The 24,213-nt window shown below is 37.8% G+C and overlaps 1 protein-coding gene across 1 annotated transcript in view; it reads left to right on the top strand.

Annotated features, from left to right (window-relative positions):
* The first annotated feature begins 3,682 nt into the window (after positions 1 to 3,682).
* Positions 3,683 to 24,213, top strand: part of usp33 (ubiquitin specific peptidase 33) — a 66,026-nt gene continuing 45,495 nt past the window's right edge. Inside the window, exons 1-4 of the mRNA XM_039736040.1 lie at positions 3,683 to 3,820; positions 4,342 to 4,395; positions 8,422 to 8,484; positions 14,691 to 14,840. Of these exons, the coding sequence (XP_039591974.1) occupies positions 3,734 to 3,820; positions 4,342 to 4,395; positions 8,422 to 8,484; positions 14,691 to 14,840 (354 nt within the window). The 5' untranslated portion in view covers positions 3,683 to 3,733. The remainder of the gene's footprint in view (positions 3,821 to 4,341; positions 4,396 to 8,421; positions 8,485 to 14,690; positions 14,841 to 24,213) is intronic.

The raw sequence follows: 24,213 nt of genomic DNA, 5'->3' as shown, positions 1-24,213 counted from the left end.
GACCATCAAATGGACTGGATTAATCATATTTTTATTTGGAACAAAAGCAATAAAAGTATAGAAGTCTTTTGTTTGTATTGGCTGTGTTCCGCCTCATCTGCATTAGCTACACTTCTTCTAGGCGAATTACATTTACTGTAGATCCGTAGGTAGTAGAAATATTATCCTGAGATTGTGTAGTTTTTTATGCTTCAAACAGTGTTCTATTTGGAGTCATAAAGCTCCTTTAAAAATCTTTAAATGCTGTATACCTGGGGTTTTGAAATTAACCAAAGGGAGACGTTGCACTGATTGGTTAGATAATATACACAGCCGGCAGATATTTTGACTCCTACATTGTTTTAAATTATTAATGTATATTGCACTTTTAGTTAATAGCTTTTCTTTCAGAAATTGCCTCTGAGCCCTGTTGATTCTCTATGTTGTCATGCTTTTGAAGTTCCATTTTGCTCATAACTTTGTAAATTAGTGTCTTTAGGCCTTTAGGGTTTAAATACCTGATAATTGTTTTTTCTTATTGAAGAGAGGATAAGTACAGTGATATGTGTTCTGTGTCCTTCCTGGGTTTCTGCCAATGGACAATATAAATCCTGGGCATTGATGTGGATACTGCGGGGAAAAGCTGTTTTTCACTATTTCCTCATATTATTGCAACAACTTAAGTGAAAGGCTTTTGTGCTATACAGTCTTTCATGTTTTTTTGGGTTTTTCTTTTTTTTGCTTTTTGTTTCATATTCCAAAGGCTGAACATGAAAACTAACAGGTGGTTTTAAATTGCACGTAGCTAAATTATATGGTCTAAAAAGTACTGCAAGGGATGTTTAATTTTCTTTTTTTATCAAATCTAAACAATAGATTTAGCTTAGAATAGATTAGGTTCAACTTTATTGTCACTTACAACTAAATGCAATTTAGCATCTAACTATCCATCCATTCATCCATTATCCAATCTGCTATATCCTAACTACAGGGTCACTGGGGTCTGCTGGAGTCAATCCCAGCCAACACAGGGCGCAAGGCAGGAAATATACTCCGGGCAGGGTGCCAGCCCACCACAGAGCACACACACACACACACACACACACACACACACACACACTGTGGACAATTTAGGATCACCAATGCACCTAACCTGCATGTCTTTGGACTGTGGGAGGAAACCGGAGTACCCGGAGGAAACCCAAAGTACTTCGGGCTTCTGTCCACGGATCCATTAGTACTTCGGGGCTATAGGGAAAGTATGACTGCTGTGGTCCTTTGACAGCTCCCCCTAGCGGCACCCATCACACCCAAGAGGGCTGTTAAACTGAGCTTGAAGTCCCAGCTCCAGGGGAGCTGCCATCTACCGTCTTGGGGAGGCAGTGTCCAAAGCTTACTTCCTTCCCCCATCTTTTCCTTCTCGGTGCATCCTGGCCGGGTTGAGCTGCCATCACACTGGTTATAGTCTATACCAGTGATTCTTAGATTCAGTCCAGGATACTCTTATGTTGTTGCAGGTTTCCAACCAACTTATATTTTTACTGGGGCTCAAATTTCCCAGTTTCTGTGTTTTGGGGTCTGTGTAGACCAGGGGTTCCCAAATGGCAGTAAATTTAGTCTGTTCTGGGGTGAAATTTGAAGTAGACTGTAGTATTACTATATGCTATTATCATTGTTCTTTGAAATTAAAAGAAAAATGTTTAAAACAGTATCTTAAAACTTCCCTTTTGTCAATCACTTTATTGAGATATAAATATAAACTCAAATTACTGAACAAATTAAGGTGGGGTAAATTTTCTTTTGAAAAGTTCTCACTGGGTAAATGGGGCAACAACGGTTGGGAGCCTGTTGTAGACTTACACAACTAAGTTTAGTATTTTTTTAATAAGATGCAGTAAGGATTTATGCATGTTATATGGGGGTTATTGATTAATTTATTTTTAACTTTGTTTTTAATGTTTTCCTCATTATCATAATTTTCATTCTGCTTTTTCAGGTGTACTACACGTTAGTGCATCTAATGCTGTAGTAGTTTTTGCATTTCAGCAAATTTGGTTTCTTTTGAGTGTCTACTGTGCTAACTGTTTATTGTCATTGTTAGAGCCCAATTAAGAGAGAAAACTAACAATAAATTAGGAAAACAACAAAAGAGAGCTAAGCATTTAATGCTATGCTATGGTACTGTGTAGTTCTGCAATTACCATGAGGCCATCTTGTGTTTTTGATTATGCTGCCATTTTGAGTGTTTGCTGCCATGATGTGACAGTTTGTTATTAGAGGAACAATAATTAAGCCTGTGCTACATGTTATGATTTTATGTTAGGAATTTTTGATATATATAACCCCTGACACAATACACACAGCTGAAGTTCAGCAACACACCATTTTATTTATAGTTGGGAAGCTCTTCTCCCTCGCTCCCCAGAACAGCACAGTACAAAGCACCCAGCAGCACAATCTACAGCACACAGCACTATCCATCTCTTCTTTCTCTCTCTCTTTTTCTTCCTCTTCATCTCCACTCCTCCCCCAAGAAAGCTTTGTCCACCTCCTCCCAACTCTGACTCCTGGAGTAGTGGCAGCTGGCCCGTTTATAGAGCACCCGGAAGTATTCCAGATGTTCCATAATATCCTTCTGGCCGAACTTCCAGGTGTGGTGGTAGCCCTGCAGAGGAAGGCTTAATCGGTAGCCCTGCAGAGGAAGGCTTAATCGGGCCCCAGCAGTGTTGAGCTTCCATGCTCCAAACCCATGGCACCATAGCAAGCCAGGGGGGCTTCCCTCTGCCATCACCGGGGAGGTATTGCCCTGTGCAAGCTCCTTCTCCTGGTCTTTCCATTATGAAGGCTGTTCATCACTATATATATATATATATAGATAGATATAGATAGATATAGATATAGATAGATAGATAGATAGATATATTGACTTGCACTCTATGTGGGGTTTGCATCTTCTCTCCATGTCTGCATGTTTTCCTCCAGGTGCTCTGGTTTCCTCCCACAGTCCAAAGACATGCAGATTAGGTGAACTGGTAATGCTTAATTGGCCTTAATGTGTATTTTGTGTGTGTGTTTGCCCTGCTACGGTTTAGCGCCCTTTCCATGGTTTGTTCTTGCCTTACACCCTATGATAGCTTGGATAACTCCCTGTACTCAAGCAGCTCTCTTCAGGACTAAGCGAGTTAGAAAGTGACTGACCAAACTGTCAGTATATTCCAAGTGCCATTTTTGTATCTTTTTACCATGTACTTCATAAAAAATATGCTTCTTTTACATTATGCCGAAATTGTATTGTACTTACAAATAAGCTGATTTCCTAGAAAATAAGTGAATGAAGACCAATAAGGTGCTTTTCAGTGGCATTTTCATTTTAAAATATAAGGAGTCAAATCCTGCAAGTAATACTCCATGGTGTAGTACTTTATGGCAGAACAGCAAAGAGGTTCAGTTCTTACATCTAGCTCACTGAGTGACCCTGAGCAAATGACTTACAGTAACTACCTGTGCCTCAACTGTAAAAAAAAATCTGTAAATGGTTGTAGTGTTAATGTAAGTTAGCTTGGTTAATAGCTACAGTCATATCTAAAAACATAATTGTGGTTTGTGATATATAAAGTATGATGAAATCAAGATCAATCCTACTATCTGACATCATTTTATTTCTCACTTTCATGTATTTTTTTTTATTTTTGCTCTCGCACAGGAAGCTGTTTGTTCTGAGAAGTATCAAGCATCTCAAACCCTTAACTGGAAAATGTCAGCTCTTAATGCTTGCAATGACTGCCTACATTTGGAATCAGTGGGTGAAATCACTAAAGAGGAGCTGATTAAGAAGTCCCATGTGAGTTGCAAACTTCAGGCTCCTTATCTTGCTGTTAAAACATTCTAATCTTGCATTGGGCTATATGTGTAGCCTTGTAGTTGTTTAATTAACATTTAACCAATAAAAGCGCCAAGTTTAAACCATTAGATTTCTTAGTTAAAATACAGGATTAACAATCTAAGGTGAAAACTGCTTATTAAGTTTGCTCCAGCTTTATTACTTATAGGCTACAGAGATTTGGTGCAATTTGATCATCCTGTGGTGTTGAATTATGTTTTGTGAGGGGTGCAATTTAATTTGTAAAGTGAGTAAATGCATCTTGAGAGCAATTTTCCTTTCAAATCAGTAAGCTACAACACTAGCAAAAATAAAACGTGATTAATATCACATTGTTCCTTTCTAAAATGTTATCTGGAGAAGGTAAATATTTAATAATACTTTCCTAATGAAAGCAAACTTGGTGAAAAAAATTATATGCAGCTTCTGCTCTGGTCTGTTCATATTTCTAAATATGAAATCTCATCATTATATTTTTTCAGGGTAAATGCCAGGACTGTAAAGTTGGTGGACCAAATCTTTGGGCTTGTTTGGAAGTGAGTCTGTTTTAACTTATTATTTATTTATTCTTTTTTTTTTGTTGTGTTATTTTTGTATTTGTTATGTTCAGGCCATTTTATCATCAAGGAAGTATTGGAACAGACATTACTAAGGCCTGGATGCTTTTCCTAATGGCAGCTTCCTTTTGTCATCTTTTATGACACTCAGGATAGGCAATGAATATATTAAGAATGGCAAAAACATATTGAATGTAGTGGAATGTTATGGAGTCAAATGGTTGATAGACCTGTGGAACATGATTATGTGTGAAAGGAGGATTCCCGAAGAATGGAAAGGTAGGGGGGTCATTCCAGTATGCAAAGGAAAAGGTGATCCGCTGCTGCATGTGTCATATTGAGCAATCAAGCTTGTGGAACAGGTAACAAAGGTTTTGTAAGAGTGCTAGGGAACTACAGTTGTCCTTGAAAGTTTGTGAACCCTTTAGAATTTTCTATATTTCTGAATAAATATGACCTAAAACATCATCAGATTTTCACTCAAGTATTAAAAGTAGATAAAGAGAAACCACTTAAACAAATGAGACAAAAATATTATACTTGGTCATTTATTTATTAAGGAAAATGATCAAATATTACATATTTGTGAGTGGCAAAAGTATGTGAACCTTTGCTTTCAGTATCTGGTGTGACCCCCCTTTGCAGCAATAACTGCAACTAAACGTTTCCGGTAACTTTTGATCATTCCTGCACACCGCTTGGAGGAATTTTAGCCCATTCCTCTGTACAGAACAGCTTCAACTCTGGGATGTTGGTGGGTTTCCTCACATTAACTGCTCGCTTCAGGTCCTTCCCCAACATTTCGATTGGATTAAGGTCAGGACTTTGACTTGGCCATTCCAAAACATTAACTTTATTTTTCTTTAACCATTCTTTGGTAGAACGACTTGTGTGCTTAGGGTCGTTGTCTTGCTGCATGACCCACCTTCTCTTGAGATTCAGTTCATGGACAGATGTCCTGACATTTTCCTTTAGAATTCTCTGATATAATTCAGAATTCATTGTTCCATCAATGAAGGCAAGCCGTCCTGGCCCAGATGCAGAAAAACAGGCCCAAACCATGATACTACCACCACCATGTTTCACAGATGGGATAAGGTTCTTATGCTGGAATGCAGTGTTTTCCTTTCTCCAAACATAACACTTTTCATTTAAACCAAAAGTTCTATTTTGGTCTCATCTGTCCACAAAACATTCTTCCAATAGCCTTCTGGTTTGTCCACGTGATCTTTAGCAAACTGCAGACGAGCAGCAATGTTTTTTGGAGAGCAGTGGCTTTCTCCTTGCAACCCTGCCATGCACACCATTGTTGTTCAGTGTTCTCCTGATGGTGGACTCATGAACATGAACATTAGCCAATGTGAGAGAGGCCTTCAGTTGCTTAGAAGTTACCCTGGGGTCCTTTGTGACCTCACCGACTATTACACGCCTTGCTCTTGGAGTGATCTTTGTTGATCGACCACTCCTGGGGAGGGTAACAATGGTCTTGAATTTCCTCCATTTGTACACAATCTGTCTGACTGTGGATTGGTGGAGTCCAAACTCTTTAGAGATGGTTTTGTAACCTTTTCCAGCCTGATGAGCATCAACAACTCTTTTTCTGAGGTCCTCAGAAATCTCCTTTGTTCGTGCCATGATACACTTCCACAAACACGTGTTGTGAAGAGCAGACTTTGATAGATCCCTGTTCTTTAAATAACACAGGGTGCCCACTCACACCTGATTGTCATCCCATTGATTGGAAACACCTGACTCTAATTTCACCTTCAAACTAACTGCTAATCCTAGAGGTTCACATACTTTTGCCACTCACAAATATGTAATATTCGATCATTTTCCTCAATAAATAAATGACAAAGTATAATATTTTTGTCTCATTTGTTTAACTGGTTTTTCTTTATCTACATTTAGGACATGAGTGAAAATCTGATGATGTTTTAGGTCATATTTATGCAGAAATATAGAAAATTCTAAAGGGTTCACCAACTTTCAAGCACAACTGTAAATCAGGAATCAAGTGAAAATTAATGAAATGCAGTTTGGTTTCATTCCTTGGAAGGGAACAGCAGATGTAATCTTTGATGTCATGCAAATGTAGGACAAGTAATTGGCTTAGGGAAAGAAGCTGCATTTTTCATGTGTAGATCCAGACAAGTAATTTGACAGGGTGCCAGAGGAAGTGGTGAGGTAGGCATTGAGGAAGCTGGGTGTAGCTGAATGTTAAATGTCTGTATGTGATGTCTGTGTATAAGAAACATGAATGGTGATCAGGACAGCAGACAGGGATAGTGAAATTTTTGATGTGAAAGTGGGCTTGCACCAGTGATCTCTTCTGAGTCTTGCTTTTTGTGATAATGATGGAGGCGACAGCCAGAGATGTGTGCAAATGATTGCCATAGGAGTTCTTGTATGCAAATTATCTTGCATTGGTAGCAAAAGAGTCAACCGGATTTGAAAGATAAAATGATGAAATGGAAATATAACTTAGAAACAAAAGGCCTCAAGGTCAATGGAAGGAGAACTTTGGGATAGGTAGGTAGGGGGTAGGTGCCTGGCTTTGTGATAAGTGTGATAAAGGGTTTAGAAAAAAGTCATAATCAAATACAGTTTGTCAAAAGTGAATGCATAAATGAAGTAATAATGTGAGGAGTAGTCTGCGGGTGGTAATTGTGACCTTTATTTGTAGAAAGTGTGTGAGGAGGATGCAGATGCTGATGCAGTAAGTGTAAATTTAAATATTGGCCATTAAGTTGTGATTGAGAAAGTAGGGTAGTTCTGCTTCTTAGGTTACATGTTGAGCGCAGACATAGGTGTGGCCACAGTAGTGATAGCTATGGCAAGAGGTATATGGAAGAAATTGGTGTCCTCCATTCGGATTTCTAAAGGGAATCCTTCTTCTATTGAAGGGTAAAGCTTTTGAAAGCTGTTTTAAGAACAGTATGCTGTATGGTAGTGAGACATGACTGATGAAAATGGAATATGGAGTAAAGCTGGAAAGAGCAGAATAATGAGATGAATGTGTAGAGTATCCTGTAGTGGGAGAAAAAGGCATGGAAGTGATAGGTATTGTGCTGAAGAGAAATAGAATCAATTAGTTTGGACTTGTGGAGTGAAAGGAAGTGGATGATTCACGAAACGCTGCACCATGACGAAACTGGAAGAAACAAGGTCACAAAAGATGTTAAATGTGGTGTCAGATGATAGAAAAAGAACATGACTAACCCCTAAAGAATACCCGGAACTGCAAAGAGTGGAGGAAAAGTCTTTATTTTGGCAACAGGTTAACCTGGGTAAACCTGAAAATAGTTGTTAAATGGATAATGATAATAAAATTAGACCAACTGGATTATTTTAAATTGGATCTCAAAAAAGTAAAACCAAACAGAAAAACACCTTGAGACTATTTCAACAGATGTTTTGAATCTCTTCCAGTTTCATGCAAAATATTATTTGGCAAACTGGACCAGGATGTTTACATACAAATGTAGCTGTCCTATGTCCTGTTGCATTTACAAAAATCGTATCTCTATATTCTACACCATTGTTTGAATAGTTCCAATAGTTCTAAGTAATGCTGTTAAAGATGGAAGCTTCTTTATATTTCAGTTTTTTTTTTAATTTTGAGAACTTCTTTTTTTCCAGATTAGAGTTGCAAGTAAAGCAGGAGCCAATCCTTTACAAGAGGCCAGTCAATTGCAACTCAACATCACAGTCACCACTAAATCTAATATACAGTACATATTGATGGAGTATAGAAGGAAAACAGAATACTAGGAGAAAACACATGCAAACAAAGGAAAAAACATGCAATCTGTGTTTATTTACTGTCTGGATTACTGTTTGTGTGGAGTTTACATGTTCTTGCAGTGTTTTTTCCTTGGCATTCTACTATTCTGCCACAGTCTAAAGATATCTTAGTCTATGTCTAAAGATATCAGATATCAAAGATATATGATCAGTGGTACATCATTTTTAGCAATGTTCTGTTTTTTCTTCTTTTGACAGAATAGATGTGCCTATGTGGGCTGTGGAGAATCTCATGCTGATCATAGCACTGTTCACTCACAGGTATGTACCTCTGGATGGTATGGAGGTCACTTTGCCTGTATGTGTTTAAACTACAGGAGAGTCTTTCAAAAAAGTTTTTTTCTAACTAACTAGATCTGTGTTTATTTTTGGTTTCTAGCCTGATGTTTTGAGTGCAACAACCTTTGTGAATATTAAAGCCTTAGTTGATTTCATATCAAAACAGCAGCTTGTTTAAAGGCAAATATCTGGGTTTCCCCAGTTTTGCCAGATTCCCCTTTAATTCCTCTTCTTCATTTTCTGTGCCTTTAGGTATCCTTAGAATAAGACCCATTTGTCTGATAATGCCTGCCATCAGGTCCCATCATATCACCTTGCACTCCATTTTGGCCTCATCCTCTTCACTACTTTTACTGTGCACCTTTTTATCCAGTTCATTTTCTTCTATCAACTCTGCATTCCTTGCTGTTCCTGTTCATTAGTGAAAAGTCCACCCATTCATCTGATCAGTCCTTTCAAACAGTGACAACTTCCAACCACCATATAATTCCTCACATAGCTTGCAGAACTTTTAGTGTTAGAGATGCTCCTTTACTAAACATAACATAATTTATTTTGAACTTCTGCCATTTATACAGTATGTCACATTTTGCTACCAAAATGCTTAGAGTATCTCCATCTACATTCATTCAGTATGCCAGCTAACATAATAAGCATCATTTTTCCATTATAGTTCCATTGCCAGTATCTAAGTTTACATTTTCTACATCCGCCTCCAACTACCTACTCACACACTACCAACAAATGTTTCAATCTCCTCCTGTAGACTGCATCTCAGACCATTACATCAGTAAGCATCAACTTTTAGTCACCCATGCAAAGAACTTGCTACTGGGCATATTGCCATTCATCCTCCTACCATTTCATGCTTTCTGCCTTTTAATTTTCAGCAGAAACTGCCTTTCCTACATTTATCATGAAATTTATACCTCATGTTTCCTTAATAGTCTTCCATTTCTGTATCTTCAGTTTCTCAATTCCTTTTATCATCAGTAAAATAACCTCATACAAGAGTTCAAGCCTTTGTTTAACCTTTTACAATACACTTTTCATTTTTGTCAGTTTTAAAAGGAATCAGATTATTAATTTCTTCATAAGTGACTGTTAGCACACACTTAAGTAAATGAAAAGGATGGGTACAAGCAAGGAAGCTGAAGTGTAATGTAATTAAAAGGGTACAATGTTCTGTTTAGGTAACCTCTAGTCTTGATAAACATTATATTTTTAAATCATTTCTATATTTGCCTGTTTAAACATTTCCTATTTCTAAGTCTTTCTCTCTCCAGTAGCTATGTTTTCTTTAACGTAGTCTTAGACATCCACATTGGAGAACCTAGGATTTCAGATGGTTTTGAGTGATTTCTGTGGGTCGGCTTCACAAGTGCCATCACATAGTATTTCATTTTCAAATACTATTTACTTAAAATATGTAATTGAAAACATGGTGCAAATGGTAAACTACAAGTACAGTATAATATAACCCCAATTCCAATGAAGTTGGGACGTTGTGTAAAATGCAAATAAAAACAGAACATAATGATTTGCAAATCCTTTTCAACCTATATTCAGTTGAATACACTACGAAGACAAGATATCTAATATTCAAACTGATAAACTTTATTGTTGTTTTGCAAATCTTCACTCATTTTGAATTTGATGCCTGCAACACGTTCCAAAAAATCTGGGACAGGAGCAGCAAAAGACTGGGAAAGTTGAGGAATGTTCAAAAAACACCTGTTTTGAACATTCCACAGGTGAACAGGTTAATTGGAAACAGGTGTTTGTCATGATTGGGTATCAAAGGAGCATCCCCAAAAGGCTCAGTCGTTCACAAGCAAGGATGGGGCAAGGTTCACCACTTTGTAAACAACTGCGTGGGCAAATAGTCCAGCAGTTTAAGAACAACATTTCTCAAGGTTGCAAGGAATCTAGGGATTTCATCATCTACTGTCCATAATATCATCAAAAGATTCAGAGAATCTGGAGAAATCTCTGCACGTAAACGGTAAGGCCGAATACCAACACTGGATGCCCGTGACCTTTGATCCCTCAGGTGGCACTGCATTAAAAACTGACATCATTCTGTAAAGGATATTACCACGTGGGCTCAGGAATACTTCAAGAAACCATTGTCAGTTAACATAGTTCGTCGCTACATCTACAAGTGCAAGTTAAAACTCTACCATGCAAAGCAAAAGCCATATATCAACAACACCCAGAAATGCTGCCGGCTTCTCTGGGCCCGAGCTCATCTGAGATGGACTGACGCAAAGTGGAAAAGTGTGCTGTGGTCTGACGAGTCCACATTTCAGATTCTTTTTGGAAATCATGGACGTCGTGTCCTCTGGGCCAAATAGGAAAAGGACCATCCAGATTGTTATCTGCACAAAGTTCAAAAGCCAGCATCTGTGATGGTATGGGGGTGTGTTAGTGCCCATGGCACGGCTAACTTGTACATCTGTGAAGGCACCATTAATGTTGAAAGGTACATACAGGTTTTGGAGCAACATATGCTGCCATCTAAGCAACGTCTTTTTCAGGGACGTCCCTGTTTATTTTAGCAGGACAATGCAAAGCCACATTCTGCATGTGTTACAACAGCGTGGCTTCGTAGTAAAAGAGTGCGGGTACTAAACTGGCCGGCCTGCAGTCCAGATCTGTCTCCCATTGAAAATGTGTGACACATTATGAAGCGCAAAATACGACAACGGAGACCCTGGACTGTTGAGCAACATAAGTTACATCAAGCAAGAATGGGAAAGAATTCCACCTACACTGCTTCAACACTTAGTGTCCTCAGTTCCCAAATGCTTACTGAGTGTTATTAAAAGGAAAGGTGATATAACACAGTTGTAAACATGCCCCTATCTCAGCTTTTTTGGAATGTGTTGCAGGCATTAAATTCAAAATTAGTGAAGATTTGCAAAACAACAATAAAGTTTATAAGTTTGAACGTTCGATATCTTGTCTTTGTAGTGTATTCAATTGAATACAGTAATCCCTCCTCGATCGCGGGGGTTGCGTTCCAGAACCCCCCGCGATAGGTGAAAATCCGTGAAGTAGAAACCATATGTTTGTATGGTTATTTTTATATATTTTAAGCCCTTATAAACTCCTGTTAACATTATTAGAGCCCTCTAGACATGAAATACCACCCTGTGCTCCATGACAAGATAGAGATGACAGTTCTTTCTCACAATTAAAAGAATGCAAACATATCTTCCTCTTCAAAGAATGCGTGTCAGGAGCAGAGAATGTCAGAGAGAGAGAGCAAGAGAAAAGCAAACAATCAAAAAATCAATACGTGCTTTTGGGCTTTTAAGTATGCCGAAGCACCGCGATAAAGCGGCATTTTTAGAGGAGCATCCATATCCTCTAGGCAAACAGCCTCTGTGCAAACAGCCCCTCTGCTCACACCCCAGAGAATGTCAGAGAGAGTGAGAGAGACAGAGAAAAGCAAACAATCAAGCACCGCGCGGGAAGCATATCATATATCATTGAGGAGTTTTATTTAATACGTAATACATGCTCTGATTGGGTAGCTTCTAAGTCATCCGCCAATAGCGTCCCTTGTATGAAATCAACTGGGCAAACAAACTGAGGAATCATGTACCATAAATTAAAAGACCCATTGTCCGCAGAAATCCGCAAACCAGTGAAAAATCCGTGATATATTTAGATATGCTTACATTTAAAATCTACGATGGAGTCGAAGCGCAATATAACAAGGGATCACTGTATATGTAGAAAAGGATTTGCAAATCATTGTATTCTGTTTTTATTTACATTTTACACAACGTCCCAACTTTATTGGAATTGGGGTTGTACATTGCTACTATGATTTTAACTATAATAATGCAGTATACCTAAATTCTATCAAAATTTATTACATATTCATATTTATAGACTAATGGGTTGACAAATCATTGCATATATAAATGCACATACATTCTCAATCTTGCTTAATCCAATTCAATGTCAGGGGATCTGAAGCCCATAACTAGAGAGTAAAGTGGTAATTGACAGGGTGCCAGCCTATTGTAGCCAAGTAAATATCTTATCTTATTTACATACTAAATAGTTTTTAGTAAAGCAAAATATGTATGTATGTATTTATTTATTTATAAAGCACTTTAAAAACAACATCAAGGCTGACCAAAGTGCAGTACAATAAAACCCAACATACAGTATCAGACACACAATAACCAAAGGGCAAAAGAAACAGAAACACATAAGAGCTGAAGAAATTCATAATAAAAGGTACACAGATAGTCAACATATCACACTGGGTTAAAGGCCAGGTAGTAAAAGTGTGTTTTTAAATAGGATTTATGTATGTATGTATGTATTTACTTATTTATTTATAGTTTGATAATAATTTTAGTTTTAGAATTTACCAGAATGTTGTAAATGCATTAAAGTCAAATAATTTTTTAACAATTTTTTCTGCATCTTAAAGTCAAATAAGACAAATTTGTTATTTCTTAAGTAACATTTTCACTTAAATCTATTAAATGATTTCTTTTTACAATTTTACAATTAACTCCCTGAAGGAGATGTACTTGTAGATAAACATGTACAGTATATCAGCTGTGTTGTGTGCTAGCTTCCATGAGTCTGGTGCTATGAGTGTGCATTCAGACCATGACTATCCTTCTTCTTCAGTTTCCCAGAGTAAAAGCAGTATTCAGGTAGTTTTCTGAGCAGAGGGCTTTTTAAACACAGGGACCATATGTACAGTACATGAGATTAAATCAAACCTTCATGCAGAAATAAAATGTGTGACTGTTAGGCCATTGTGTTTGTTTCTGATAATATTTTTGAGTGCTTAATTTCTGTTTATAACAATAATACAGTATGATGGATAGATTGTTTAGATTGTGCTGTATATGTTATTCAGTTTGGCTGCTATTGACATCCAAATATTTGGAGACGATATCAGTGCTCTTCACCAATGAAATATTTCTACTAAAAAATTACTAAAGTCACATTAATGTTCCATAATACATTTTAATTTTAGTGTTTGAATGTGTAATTTTAATCCCCAGACTTGTAGTCTGTTTAAGAACTAATTATTATTTCCAAAGTTTCTTTCTCTGGGGGCCAAAGCTTACACCAGCAGCACCACATGCAAGGTGGTGGGACTCCAGCCCACTGTGTGGCATAGTCATTCATACTGAGTCAAGTTTGAATTTTCCAAATATGCCTTTTTTTCAGTTGTAGGAAGAACACGAAACGAAACTACACAAAGACAGTGACTTTTCTGGAGATCAAACCTTGGTTCGGGGAGCTAACCATTACACTAACATATTGCCCTTCCCAAAAATATTTTACTTAAACATTAAGCAGTTATTTGTGTGATTTCTTTTTTCTAGACATCTGAAATTTCACCTAATCTCAGTCTTGTTTATTAGATATTTTCAGCATTAACCTAATCTTTTGGGGAAATGCACAGTTGTTTGTTTGATGCATGCTTGTTTAATGTTAAAAGACAAAATATTCTGATTAATGTTACATATAGTATGCTGTGTTATATTCAAACCAAACCTAACATATTGAATTTTCAGTATTCCCTTGGAAAGTAAAAATTCCTTATACGTCCTGTCAGTGTCGTCCCTACTAAGCCCAAGCAACAACAGTTTGAAATATTTTGCTTTATTTAATGCTGAATTCTCTGTAGAGAATGTTGCAAATTATGTCATATCATCATGACATGCTGGCAAGCTTCCTTGACAAAAGCATCTCATGGGAAGAGAGACAGCCAGTAGTAACTGAAATTGTGATCTGCTGCAGGAGGTCACCAGAGACAAAAGACTTCAATAAAAGCATAAAGGAATACTGCAGCACTTAAAAAATCAAAGATTGCTGAAAGAGCAGCTTAAATGTTAGAGCCGTGTTTAGAGTTAGTTAATAGTAGTTTTCTGTAGTTCATAGTCTACATCACATGGTTTGTATACATTTGTTTTCTACTATTTATTTATTATGGATAAATATTTGAAATCATTACTTAAAGTGCACATTAAAAGTTTTCCTTTATTTCAAAAGCACAGAAATGTCTATCTCTCAAGATAATTATTTTTTTTTCTTTCTGGATTTTCTGAGCAGGAAAGTGTAGCTGGGCGACACTGATTGTATGGAGATGGTGTTTTATTCAACAGTTAATTTTGCATTCTTAATATTATTGCAAGGAAACCCAACATAATCTGACTGTAAACCTCACCACCCTACGCGTTTGGTGCTATGCCTGTGGAAAAGAAGTGTTTCTGGACAGGAAGCTGAGTCCTCGCTCTCCAGCCCCAACAGCAAAACCTCCTCCATCTTTCCAAAACCATGTGCAGGTACTTTACATTTTTATTATACTTTTACAATTTTTGTGTGCACAATTCTGCAGTATCTTTTTTTGGATTCCAGGGCCTACTGTTCTTGTAATTCAGTAACTTTCAATTGTAATTCTTAAGTAACCCTCTCGCTTCTGTTTTCTGCTTCAGGAGTAAAGGCCCACTTTTGTTTTTAAATAAATTCCCTTTTTAAATTCAAGAGTTTATTTATGTCTCAAGTCTAGAGTTAGAAATAACAAATGGAGTACATTTAAGTAAATGTGTCATAATGAAGTAAAAGAAGCATGTCCATTAATAATTTGCTGTGTTATTTGTTTCTGATTTTTAAGTACTCAGTTGATAAGGTGCACGGACATGTTCTAGTGACAGATTACTGGTGCATCCACTGCCTCATGGTGTCCATCTGCCCCCAATGCTGAGGATGCCAATTATATGGAAAATGTGTTTATAAAGGTTTACACAAACAATGGAGAGTTAAATAAGAAAGAACACAAAGTACAAAACTCTAGCAGTGGACATAGTGGAACTAACAACACAGATTTTGAATCCTTCATTGATGGGTGGAATGCTTTACCCTCTTGTCCAGCAAGAATTCCCTTTGTCAACTCCTCCCTCCCTTTCCTATCTCACAACACTGACTTTTTCCTCATACCAGTAAGGTCAAGCATTAAATCACTTCTCAAATCTAGACTCTATCTGCATCTGCTCTGACCCAGCTTTCATAAGGTCACTTTTGGCTAAATCCTGGGATCACTGGGTCAGAAGGGGTCCTATTACTGCTACAGACACACCAGAACTCCTTCTGGTGGGCTCCTGTGTTTACTACGTAGCACCCCTGAGCCTTTAATAGCTTGTAAACTGCCAGGTTTCTCAGGCAACTCCTGGGATGCCATGATTAAAACATATCAAGGTTCAGCTCATTTACATCAGAGGACCATATGCTTTCATTTAAATGACTGAAAGGTTTCAATTCTGATCCAATTCTTGGGGTTCAGAGCTTATCAATGGAGCATTGGGCAAAAAGCAGGAAAAAGCCCATGGCATGATTTTTTATGGTAAAAATAGTAAATAAATAGATTCATTAAATAGTTAAAACCAGAAATAAAATCAGCAACAGAATTGGCTCCTCCCATTTGTTTTCTTCTCTGCTGTCTCTCACTCATCTTCCCTGCTTAACCGACAGGCATACTCAACAGAGCTGAGATGCCAGGAAATACGGTCACCTTCTGGTTTTTGTCCCAGCCACCTACGTCATTCACCACTGAGGCAGTCAGACCCTGTTTCTACTAGCCCGCTGTCTCCTTCAGTGTCTATGGGTCTTCAAGCACACAATCACACCTGCTCCACAGCTCAACAGAGGCAACCAGCCCCTTGAGTGCCATTCCTCTCACTCCCCACGAGTCCTCCCAACCACTTCACCTCCTTTCCTGAGCACTTGATCAAACACCCAGTCCTGCTCTCTCACATTCCTCTGCTTTATTTTCAGTCTCTGTTTTTTGTCTTCAATGATCTGATCTACTCAGACCTTTTATACTTTTGTGAGCGTAGGTACATCCTCAACGTTGTGTGAATAAGGGATAGCTATGCCAATTGGTCTTATTTAATTGTAAACCATTCCTTTAGTAAGCTCTCTGTGACTATCCGTTAACTTCTGCATACCCACACTCACAAGGTCTGTGCTGCCTCATTTTTAAACCGTATGCATGTTCTGATCTGCCACAGCCCTTTACATACTTCAGCACAAATGTCCAGTTGGCCTTGGTTTCCACAGTGGTGAATGCTCAAGATCATTCCAGTAATGCTGCAAGTAGGAGTTTCTATTTTAGCCATTTTTGATGACATAGTCTCAGCAAAAACAAAGGAAAAGATGGTGCAAAGCCTGCAGTGGTTATCGTCACCAGACATTCCTTGATGTCTTAAACTGACAAATGAATCTGAATAGCTGAAGTTGGAGGATCTGAAAACAGAAAGAATGACATCCTTCTTTGATATCCTTATAGCAAAAGGCAAAGAATGGTCTCAGTTATTTCTCAAGAAAATACCACAACAGCGGACAGATGATTCAATCTTCAAAGAATTTTGTGTATCTGTTGGGATGCATAACAGTAGTGAACAGCACAGCTGAAGGTGTAATAAATCTCATCAAAAAGTACAGTGACATACTGAAAAAATGCAAGGGACAGAAACAGTTTATTCTTTGACTGGTCACAAATCATCGCTAGAACTTAGCAACTTCATCAAACAAGTATGGAACAGTTGTCTGCTGTTCAGGTCAAATGACATAAAAAAACATCAAAATGGAGTGACCTCTAAATGTTGTTAATTTTTATTTTGTTTGTTATAAATATGATAAAGAATAAAACTAGCCTTGTGCAGAACCTGAATCTCTTTGTTTTGGACCACCCTAGGACCAGTATCCTTTGTATGCTGATGTCAAAGAGTTGTCTTGTCATGATGGAATTTTCCTAATCTTCTCTCAGAAATATCCAAGGCCTGGCCAGCCTCAGACATTAATAACAAAAGATAGAGAGAAAAGACTTTGTTAATTTGCACAATGGAAGGTTGAACATACTGTAGGGCAGGGGTTCTCAGTCATGGTCCTGGGGGGCCACAGTGGCTACAGGTTTTCATTCCAGCCAGTTTCCTAATTTGAATTCAGTTATTGCTGATAATGAAACTTGTTATTTAACTATATTCCTTGTTAGCGCTTTCATTCATCCAAGCTAAATTTTAGTTGCATTGCAGGTCAGAGGTCGTCAGTTACAATTATGGAGGTTCACAATGGCTGCAGGTTTTGACTTCAGCTAATTTCTTAATTAGCATCCATTTATTTACTGTTAAAGCAATATATTTTTGGGCTTAATTTTGGTTATCTTTCCTGACATAATTCAGAACCCTAAATTGCCTATTTTAGTTTTAGCAGCTCCATTTAAATTTAAATTTTTGCCTGTTTTCTTAACTAGACCAGATAACCAATAAACCAGCAGCTCTCCAGCTAATCTGATTCTTAAACCTGTGCATATGCACCATGAAGTATTTGTGTTAAAAAATGTTTAGAAATAAATGAGTGAGGAATTGGAAGGGCTGTTAAGTTTAAATCGGTTCTGGTCCACAAAGCACATGAATAATTTTCTCAGAGAAGGAAGACTCTACAGTGCAATTAAAATTTCTCTTGGATGAGTGAAAGCACTAACAAGACAATTAATTAAATACAGAGTTTCATTATCAGCAAGGACTGAGTTCTAATTAGGAATCTGGCTGGAATGAAAACCTGTAGTCACTGCTGCCCTCCAGGGTTATGTTTGAGGACCCCTGCTTGTAGGGATTAGATATGTGGCTGAATCGTGTTTTTGAGAGCATTTGAATATTGGGGCTATGCACTTTGATGGCCAGAATGTTCGAGTTAATGTCTAACTTGTGAAGTGAAGCATTACCACATCCAATCTTGAGCTAATCAGTTTGAAATTAAAAAAGCATTTTAACTGAGAATGAAGCTTAGATATATCAGTATGATCCAGAGTCCATGTAGCCATAGAAACAATGGATGCCTGGCGATTCAAGGTCCAAACCAGCGTTGACAATATCATATTCACCAGTATTTCACATGCTAGTGTGATATGCGTCTCACAGGTTGGGGTGGTTGTTGGGTGAGATCGTCTCAGCTGGTGGAGTGAGACGGTTCCCCCTCAGTGAATCAAGCATGTCTGTCAAAGCGAGGATGTGGGAGGACCCACACAATCATTAGAGCATTAGCTTTTCCTCCTCCAAGCATGATTGTCAAAGCAAGGTTGGGGATACCATCCAGGATCAGCCCCGATTCATCAGTGATGGTTCCACTTTGAACCGAACACGATTGTCACTATAGGAGGTGGGGAGTGGGAGCTGGTATGGGGTGGTTGGGGTTTCACCCAGGATCGGGAAGCACTGATAAGCACAGTTTTTGATGAGGCTGAGAGTGTAGTCCGTATTGATTGCATGCCTTAAAGGTTCTTTGTAAGCAGGTAATATTATACAGATTTGCTTTGTGGTTTGTCACAATCTATCAGAGACAAGCAGCGAGGAAAGCGGTTGACCAGCTCCCTTCTTCTTAATGAAAAAGTGAGAAAATCATGCAGGGGAACAAGCACAGCCTACACATCTAGCTGCCCGGCCAGGAATCTACCAATGTTCCTAAAAGTATAAAGAAGATAATTCAACCAATGCCCTGCCCTAGTTATGACAGTGTTAACCTAAAAACTGTTGTGAAGACTGTATTCTTTAATAGCACTTTGTGTGTTGTAGGTGCTCAACTATAAGACCCATAAAGATATAACAACAACAGCAGAAATCACCATGCCAGTATGCTAGGCATTTTGTCTTTGTTATCTTTGCTACCAAATTTGTTTAAATCCCCAGTGTTGCTTTACATATTGAAGTTTGCCAAACATTTTATCAGTCTACATGTTTGATATATTCTGTTCACTAGGCCGTGTGTGCAGAAGAAAACTATATCATCTCGTCCTGCAAAATGCCTGCTCCTTGGCTTGCTAATACCAAAACACCCACGCAGGCAACATGCTGGGATGTATCACCATTTAATCTATTATTAATGCTATGTTTTTACACCACATCAGGAGTGATGGAGTTGCTTCTTATGATAATTTGAGAACATGTCTTCAGTTCAGGATATTCCAGCATTTAATGCTGAATGTAACCCTTTGGAGAAAAATTTCCTTTTAAAGTATAATTTGAGGTTAGGCCTAGATTGAAGAGGTAAACTAAAAGCCATTATTTACGGTAATTGTATTTGATTTCAGTCTGCAGGGAACATAACGTTGAAATCATTAATAGCAACCTGAACAGAAATATGCATGTTCCCTTCATTCCAACTGTGCTTTTTTTCAGTCCAAAGGCATGTTGTGATATTAATATTTGACAACATATTTACTGTGTTGTGAGTGCTTGCCTATTCAGCAAAAAATGCTGCTTTGTACCTATTGCTGTTTATTTCACACTTGGACTCCCTTGGGACTTGGAATACATTCAGCTGTTTTGAAAAATTAATGGGCAGATACAGTGCCCTCCATAATGTTTGGGACAACAACACAATTTTTTCTTAATTTACCCTTCTGCTTCACAGTTTAAACTTACAAATCAGACAATTCAGACATGATTAATGTGTACATTGCAGATTTTTCTTCAGTCACATCATGTAGAAATTACTACAGTGTCTGTCTCTGCACCTTTTCCCTGAGTTTTGACACATACACATCTGCCCCCTGAAGACCCTTTCTGATCCATCAGACAGGCCTTTGGGGCTTTTTCTTTACCATAGTGTGGATTCTTCTGTCAGCATCAGTGAAGGTCTTCCTTGGCCTACCAGTCCCTTTGCAATTACTGAGCTCATTAGTGTGTTCTTTCTTCCTAATGATATTTCTGACAGTTCATTTAGGTAATCCTAAGGTTTTATCTGTGTCTCTAATGGTTTTATTATTTGTTTTTAAGTGTCATAATGGCTTCTTTAACTTTCATTGGCACAGCTGTGACTTCAAAGGAGACTCCAAAGGGTAGAAGCAAGTCTAGGTATCCTGAGCAATCACAATGAGTAATGACAATTGATGCCAGTTGTCCCAAACATTATAGTGCCCTGAAATGGGGAACCATGTAGAAAAAGTATTTCAATGTGTGTAATGTAGGTAAAAACCTTTAAATGAGGGTTTTCAATGTGCACTTTAATCACATTTGAATTGTTTGATTTGTAATTTTAAACCATGGAGCAGGAGGTATATCAAGGAAAAAAGTGTCTTTTTTCAAACATTATGGAGGGCACTCTATCTACATGCTTTCAAAAAGAGAGAGCCCTCTCTCTAAACTTACCACCAAACTGGGCTTTTAGCAATTTAAAAAATCTTTCTCCAGTCTTTTCAGGTTCCAATTGTGTGAATCCACTTTTTTTATTTTGTTAGTGGATCACAGTAGCCGAGTCCTACTCCAGTGGCATTACACAGAACCAAGCCTGAAAAGGACGTCTCTGTATTTTGAGGATCACACAGGTTTACATGGATTAATTCAGAGTCAGAAATTAAACTAATGTGACAGGATGCCCAAGTGGGCACATGGAGAACATACAGACTAGTTACATGGACGTTGGCAGTGCTGGGAGGTGTATGCCAGCAGTGATAACTACTGGACCACTTTATATGTAATTCGTACAAGTAAATTCTTCCCGGTATTTGTCACCTTAGCAACAAAAAATATATCAAAAGAGTTACTTAAAAAGAAGCCTAAAAGTGGTGTGTAGTTGTACATGACACCATCTAGCTGTCTGAGGTAAAAGTAGTTTGTTGGCAATTTTCCTTTCCCGTGTCAGTTTGAGCAAGTCAGCAAAGACAGGCCGAGCTAGGTAGGGGAACTATAATTAGGTATTGTACATCAGTGTTCTAAATTTAAATCTCTTCTCAAATGGTTTTCTTTTTCTCAGAGCCAGTCTTTTGTGTGCAGATGAAAGAGGGCATTTGTATCCGAATAAGATGCAGGCAGTGGTCAGATGAAGGTTATTTCAATTGTTGGCACTGCACACATTTCTTTGACAGTTTTTGGTTGCAAATAGGTGTGTCGCTACCACTCAGCTAATGATGCAAGTCTTGGGATGGGTTTGGAGATGTTGCGGCTTAATGATTTTCTTATGCTGTTTACTTGCTCATTTAATGACTTCTAAGATACTGGTAGCCTTGAAACAGAGGATAGAAGGATATTGTCATCTGATTGGATGGCCAAGCACAAAATTGTATAGTAAAATACCTGGGACATTGATAATCTTGAACTGAAGATGGACTAGAGCAATGAGGACACAAACAAGTGTTTGTGCAAACGTGAAGAGTATTTATTCCAAATAAAGCAAACAGTGTCCAAAGTGTGTTGTACTTCCTATTCGTCCAGTAAATAATCCATAAAAGAGGGTGGTGAAGATAAAAAAAACTAAAAACAAATAAATAGATCCATTAAATAGTTAAAACCTGGAAAAAAATCAACAGGATCGATTAGCCCTCAGTGCTTCCTCTCACTCATCAACAGACATACTAGGCAGGGAAGAATTGCTAGGGAATGCAGTCACTTTCTGGTTCTTGCCCTAGCCACCATATTGGTCACCACAGAGTCCAATTCCAGCAGCCTGCTGACTCCTTAGACATCTCCAGGTCTTCAAGCCCACAATCATTTGTGCTCCTCAGCTCAGCATGGACAATCTGTCCCTGGTGTGCCGTTCCTCTCACAGCCCATAGGACCTCCTAACCACTTTAGCTCCTCTCCTTAGTACTTGATTGAACACCCAATCCCGTTCTTTCACTTTTCTCAATTTTGTCTTCAGTCTTTTTTTTTTCTCTCCCATGACTTAAGTTTCTCCTCAGTGATCTGCGGAGCATTAATGAGGGATAGTTGGGTCAACTGGCCTCATGCACATGTAAACCATTCCCTCACCACGCACTCTGCGGCTGCTAGGTTAACGCCCACATACCTACACTCACAAGGTCTCTGTCACAATATTTTAATCAATATTCTGCACCTGCTCTGATTCAACATTCACATGCACTTGCTTCCCTACTCCAGGATGGTGGTTGTGTCTGACTTTATGGTCAGACTTCGTCAGTTACAATATAATTTATCATGGACCCCCAGAGGTTTATTTTCTCTAGGAGGCTTTGCTCTTCCCTTCTCTATTGCCAACTGACTTTAGTTCAACAATAATTTTAATGGACATACTGTTATATAAACTGCTTTGTTTTACTGTGTGTTTAAACCAATCTGTACATTAGGATATTGAAATCTCTGTTGTATCTGAATACACTACAATTACTGCAACAGTAGTCGGACTTAGACAGCCTGGGCTGAAATAGCTATATTCATTTTCATTAAGCAACTTGCCATTGTTTTCTTTTTTGGTTCCATGTAATGTCTTCTGCACATCTTTCTGATACATATTGCATGATCCTTTCAAGATTACCAGCAGGGGTATTTGGTAGAAGCTTGCAGTTGCTCTTCATTAAATTTTAGCAATGGACCATTACTGAATATAATGATCTACATACATATGGGAGAAATAAAGTAAAACTGGCAATTTGTTCATTAATATTTAAGCAGTTTTTACTAAAGATAAAAGATGAATATGAAGCAGAGGTAAAGAAGCTAACATAATGTCTTTTTCAAGTTCAAGGTCTTGCTTTTAAGCTCTCATCAAATCTGCAAACATATTTGTGCTAACTACATTCGGTTGAATTGTGATTCCTTGGTGTGCTTTCAGCATTGCTTCATTCTTTGTGTTTTTGGCAGCAGGTACCTTATAACTTACAAAGTCGAGATTCAGTTCCCTACACAACTGTCCAGACATATTAAGAACGACTGCTATGATTTACTTCACTCTCAGAATTAACTGTAGATGAGGAAATGTACTTTTTTATTTTTTGGTTTGTACAGTAGTTTGCACCCAAATAAATGCTGCATTAAAATTGACTCCTTATACTTTATTTTTATTGCTTTTTTTCTGTGTGTAGTTACATTGATAGTGTGCACAAAAAACAATGTTAAAAATGTATAAATATTTTGAGTATGAACAGGTTTGTGCAGATTTTTGTATACACGCATATATAGATGGACATGTAAATTGTGGAAATGTAGAAGAGGTGTTCTTATTTCTGTTTGAAGGTGGATTGTTTTTGCCCTGGGACTGTTGTTGCTTATCTCACAAAAAAAGGGTTTATTTGAAAGAATAGTTACCACTGCAGGAATTCTCAGACCTATTTATGTGGATGTATCTTTTGCTTTTGTTTGTTTTTTTGTGGACATTAGTAGCGGGTATACTGTAGGTGGTTGTTCACAATGTCTCTACTGACACTGGCTAATTGTACTGTTATATCTTGGAACATGTACAATTTAAATTGTGGTAAATGCTATCTTCATATCCTAAACCACACAAATACAGCGCCACACTTTTTTAAAAGTTACATCTAATGGTGCCAGACTTTTAAAGGCATAAAAGCTACTGTGATGCATTATTTTTCTCCATCACCACAAAAACCTAATGCCTTCTAATAGTAATGCAACAAAATATGCCTGTCCATACATAACTGATAATGGCTATTATGTTTACTGCCTGACTGTTACATTAATTCGCTCCTTTATAACAAATTAAAAATCAAGTAATTTCATTTCAGAGTATGTATTCCACATTCGACCCATTCAGTCCTCTCTGTTAAAACTCACACAAATTACCTTACCTAAACTATTCCCCATCCACCAAGTCAGGATGTTACCTACTTGAATATAATGCTACCACACAGTTTATCCACCTACAAAAGAATGGTCATTTTCATTGCATCATCATAAACTGGAATCTACAACT

Source organism: Polypterus senegalus, chromosome 14, assembly GCF_016835505.1.
Source record: "Polypterus senegalus isolate Bchr_013 chromosome 14, ASM1683550v1, whole genome shotgun sequence".
Classification (NCBI taxonomy): Eukaryota; Metazoa; Chordata; class Cladistia; order Polypteriformes; family Polypteridae; genus Polypterus; species Polypterus senegalus.
The sequence above is the reverse complement of the archived record's forward strand: the minus strand, read 5'-3'. Positions and strand labels throughout refer to the sequence as shown.